The sequence below is a fragment of the Ochlerotatus camptorhynchus genome, unplaced genomic scaffold (assembly GCF_037179485.1).
Source record: "Ochlerotatus camptorhynchus isolate MF236.1 unplaced genomic scaffold, CSIRO-AGI_Acam_v1.1 ptg000359l, whole genome shotgun sequence".
NCBI classification, from domain to species: Eukaryota; Metazoa; Arthropoda; class Insecta; order Diptera; family Culicidae; genus Ochlerotatus; species Ochlerotatus camptorhynchus.
Genome location: NW_027040847.1, coordinates 102,263 through 105,480, shown reverse-complemented (window position 1 = coordinate 105,480; position 3,218 = coordinate 102,263). Strand labels below are relative to the sequence as shown.

Below are 3,218 nucleotides of genomic sequence, written 5' to 3'. Positions count from 1 at the left end.
CGTTACTATTTTACTTACGCACAGCGTTTCCATTTTAGCTTAATCACTCCTCTCCACACCGGTCGTTGCTATCAGAGTAATCATTTAAGTTACCGTTATCCACACCGGCCGGAACAAAATACTTTAAATCAACAGTTTTACGCGGTGCTCGCAAACATCACACCAAATCAAATATGGATCATTTTCTGGAATTGTTCTCTGATTCTAGCGACGAGGATCTGGATTTAATGAGCCATGTTTTGGTTCAGGCACATGCCATTGCGGAAATTGAAGATACGGGTAGACAAAATAGAATTCGTATAGGGAAAAAACCAAACATCGAACGCCTGGCACACGAAGGAGCTGAACGTTTGGTGTCAGATTATTTTTCTGTTAATTGCACCTACAGTCACGACCAGTTCCGCAGACGTTTTCGCATGAGAAGGCAATTATCATGCGCATTGTAGCAGATGTTGAAGCTGCAAACATTTATTTTGTACAGCGACCGGATGCGACAGGAAAGCTAGGCTTGACAACTTTGCAAAAATGCACTGCGGCGATTCGGCAATTAGCTTACGGATCCCCAGCTGACGCGATCGATGAATATGCTCGCATGTCTGAATCTACTGCTCGAAACTGCATGCTGGAATACTGTCGTACCGTTGTTCAGCTATATTCAGCGCAATATTTGCGGTCACCGACAAAAGCGTGGATTCCCAGAATTGTTGGGCTCCCTCGACTGTTGTCATTGGCAATGGAAGAATTGTCCCACTGCTTGGGCTGGGCAATTTAAAGGCAAAGATAAGAAACCGACAATTGTTCTGGAGGCTGTTGCTTCCTATGACTTGTGGATCTGGCATGCATTTTTTGGCATGCCAGGGTCTACAAACGACCTAAACGTGTTGGAGCGATCCCCATTATTTTCGGATCTGTACAATGGCAGAAGTCCTCCTGTACAATATGATATCAATGGCAGAGAATACACTACAGGATACTACCTCGCAGACGGTTTTTATCCACCTCCTTCCACATTGGTTCAGACCATTCCGGCACCATCCGGACAAAAACGTAAGGTAATCACATTTGCTCATTTAAATACAATCGAAACATATACTGCCCATAATCGCATAAAGCATAAATGTCCCATATAGATAGGAAACCAAGCAAGGGTGGGACTCATATGCGATGATGGGCAGTATATTACTCCTTGCTCTTTGTTAATTTTATCGACGTTTTTTTTAGCTACTTTTCTATTCTTCACAGCATGTTGCAAAAATGCAAGAGGCTGCAAGAAAGGACGTAGAACGGGCCTTTGGAGTCCTCATGGCACGATTTGCGATTTTAAAAAATCCTGCAAGATTGTGGCATAAAGAAGATCTTGCATCCATCATGCGCGCTTGCATTATTTTACATAACATGATTATCGAAGATGAAAGAGATGCTGCGATTGAGGGAGACTTCGGCGATGTCACATTAAACATTAATTCCGACCGTTCCGAAGTTAATTTTCAAGCTTTTCTCGAACGATATAACCAAGTCCACAATGCAGCACTTCATCGGCAATTGCAGGAGGATTTGATTGAGCATCTGTGGAACGTCAAGGGAGAAGAAGAGGAGTGATGACAAACACACACACACACACACACACACACACACACACACACACACACACACACACACACACACACACACACACACACACACACACACACACACACACACACACACACACACACACACACACACACACACACACACGCATGCGCGTATCTGATACAATGTACTTTTGTCAATAAATTCAAAGGAGCTTTGCGCAAGTATGTATAGTTTTATTATTTTTGTTATTATTTATTATTTTGCGATCGATTTCAATTAATGGAACATTACAAATAAAACATATGAACTAGATAACATAAGTCAATCTTATCATGTAAATAATTAATAAAAAAGGAAGACAAATACCGTTCAACTAAGAATCATCGTTGGAATCGATCCCTTCCAAGAATTCTGTCGTGTATTCTGCTGTCATATCCGGATCATACTCTATACAGTCGTCAGTATCAGTATCTCCTACCGTACCAGCAACATCTTCGGCCACATCCACCTTCTCGTCATTATCTAGAGTTTCCGGTCTTGCTTCCAGTTCGTTACAGGCTGATTCCCTGGTTTCACTCAGAATTCTTCGCTGCTCCAGCAAGTAATACTCTTTTGCAGTCTCGTTCAAACAATCCAACTTCATTGACATAATAGAATGGTTAGCAATTCTACTTAAGGCTAGTGTCTTTTGTTTGCTGTAGGCAAGTCTTTCTTTCGCAGCAGAAGCCAACAGATAGCTAGCCTTGGCCATTTCAACTCCTGCGCGATTTTCTTTACACAACTTTTGAACTTTACTGGCCTTCTGCCGGATCGGGCGACTGGAACATGAAGGCACAGCATCTGTAACACTTGTTTCGTGTTGGGCCAAATCGACGGATTCTGTTGCGGCTCTTTTGGGATTAGGAGACGTCTAGAAAAATCGAAAAAGCTATAGCATTTAAAATGGTTAAACTTTAGAAATACAAACCTTTACAGAATGGTATTGTTGCCATTTCGGTGCACTTTGCAGAATCATGTAGCAATGCATTAGTGCAAAAGCGGTTTTCTCCTTGTTTGAGAATAATGCAATCGCCAGTTTCAGCATATCTTCCGGAGAAGCACCACTTTGACAACGATTCTCAATTTGTGCAAGACAGCCAGCGAATTTGCTGACCATCTTGCTGATGTAATGCCATCTGACTTCTATGCCTTTGGGGGCACGTAGATCTGGATTACCGGGAATTTGCTTCTCAGTGCATATTGCGAGGAAATGTTGATACACGCGATCATACAAAGTTGTCGCTCGCTGATTGATGCCGACACTTGCATCTTGCGATGTGTTCAGCCACGCAATACACAGCGCTTCGTCCTCTTGTGTGGTCCAGTTTGCTCCTCGTTTCAAAGCACACATTTTACCTGCTTATTGTAATATTAACACTACACTGTAGAATCAGCAGTAAAAATTCCAACGAACTCGAGAAGAATAGAAAGCAAAACAAACATTTGACGTTTATTCTAAATAGCAACCTTCTGCTGCGTTGCTAAATTTGTGTACTCACTACCCTAATAAAAATTGTATGGTTAATTTGCTTAACGACGTGTTCTGGGTATCATCCAAACCATTTGTGGAATAGTTCAATGATTTGGGTTATCGTTCGTTTATG

General features: G+C 42.0%; 1 protein-coding gene across 1 annotated transcript; it reads right to left on the bottom strand.

The window, feature by feature from the left end:
• Positions 1–1,948: 1,948 nt before the first annotated feature.
• Positions 1,949–2,965, bottom strand: LOC135709385 (uncharacterized). Its single transcript, XM_065231681.1, has 2 exons — positions 2,543–2,965; positions 1,949–2,485 (listed from the first exon to the last, which is right to left on the bottom strand). The coding sequence occupies exons 1-2, from the start codon at positions 2,963–2,965 to the stop codon at positions 1,949–1,951; spliced, it is 960 nt and encodes a 319-aa protein (XP_065087753.1).
• Between the last annotated feature and the right edge of the window lie 253 nt (positions 2,966–3,218).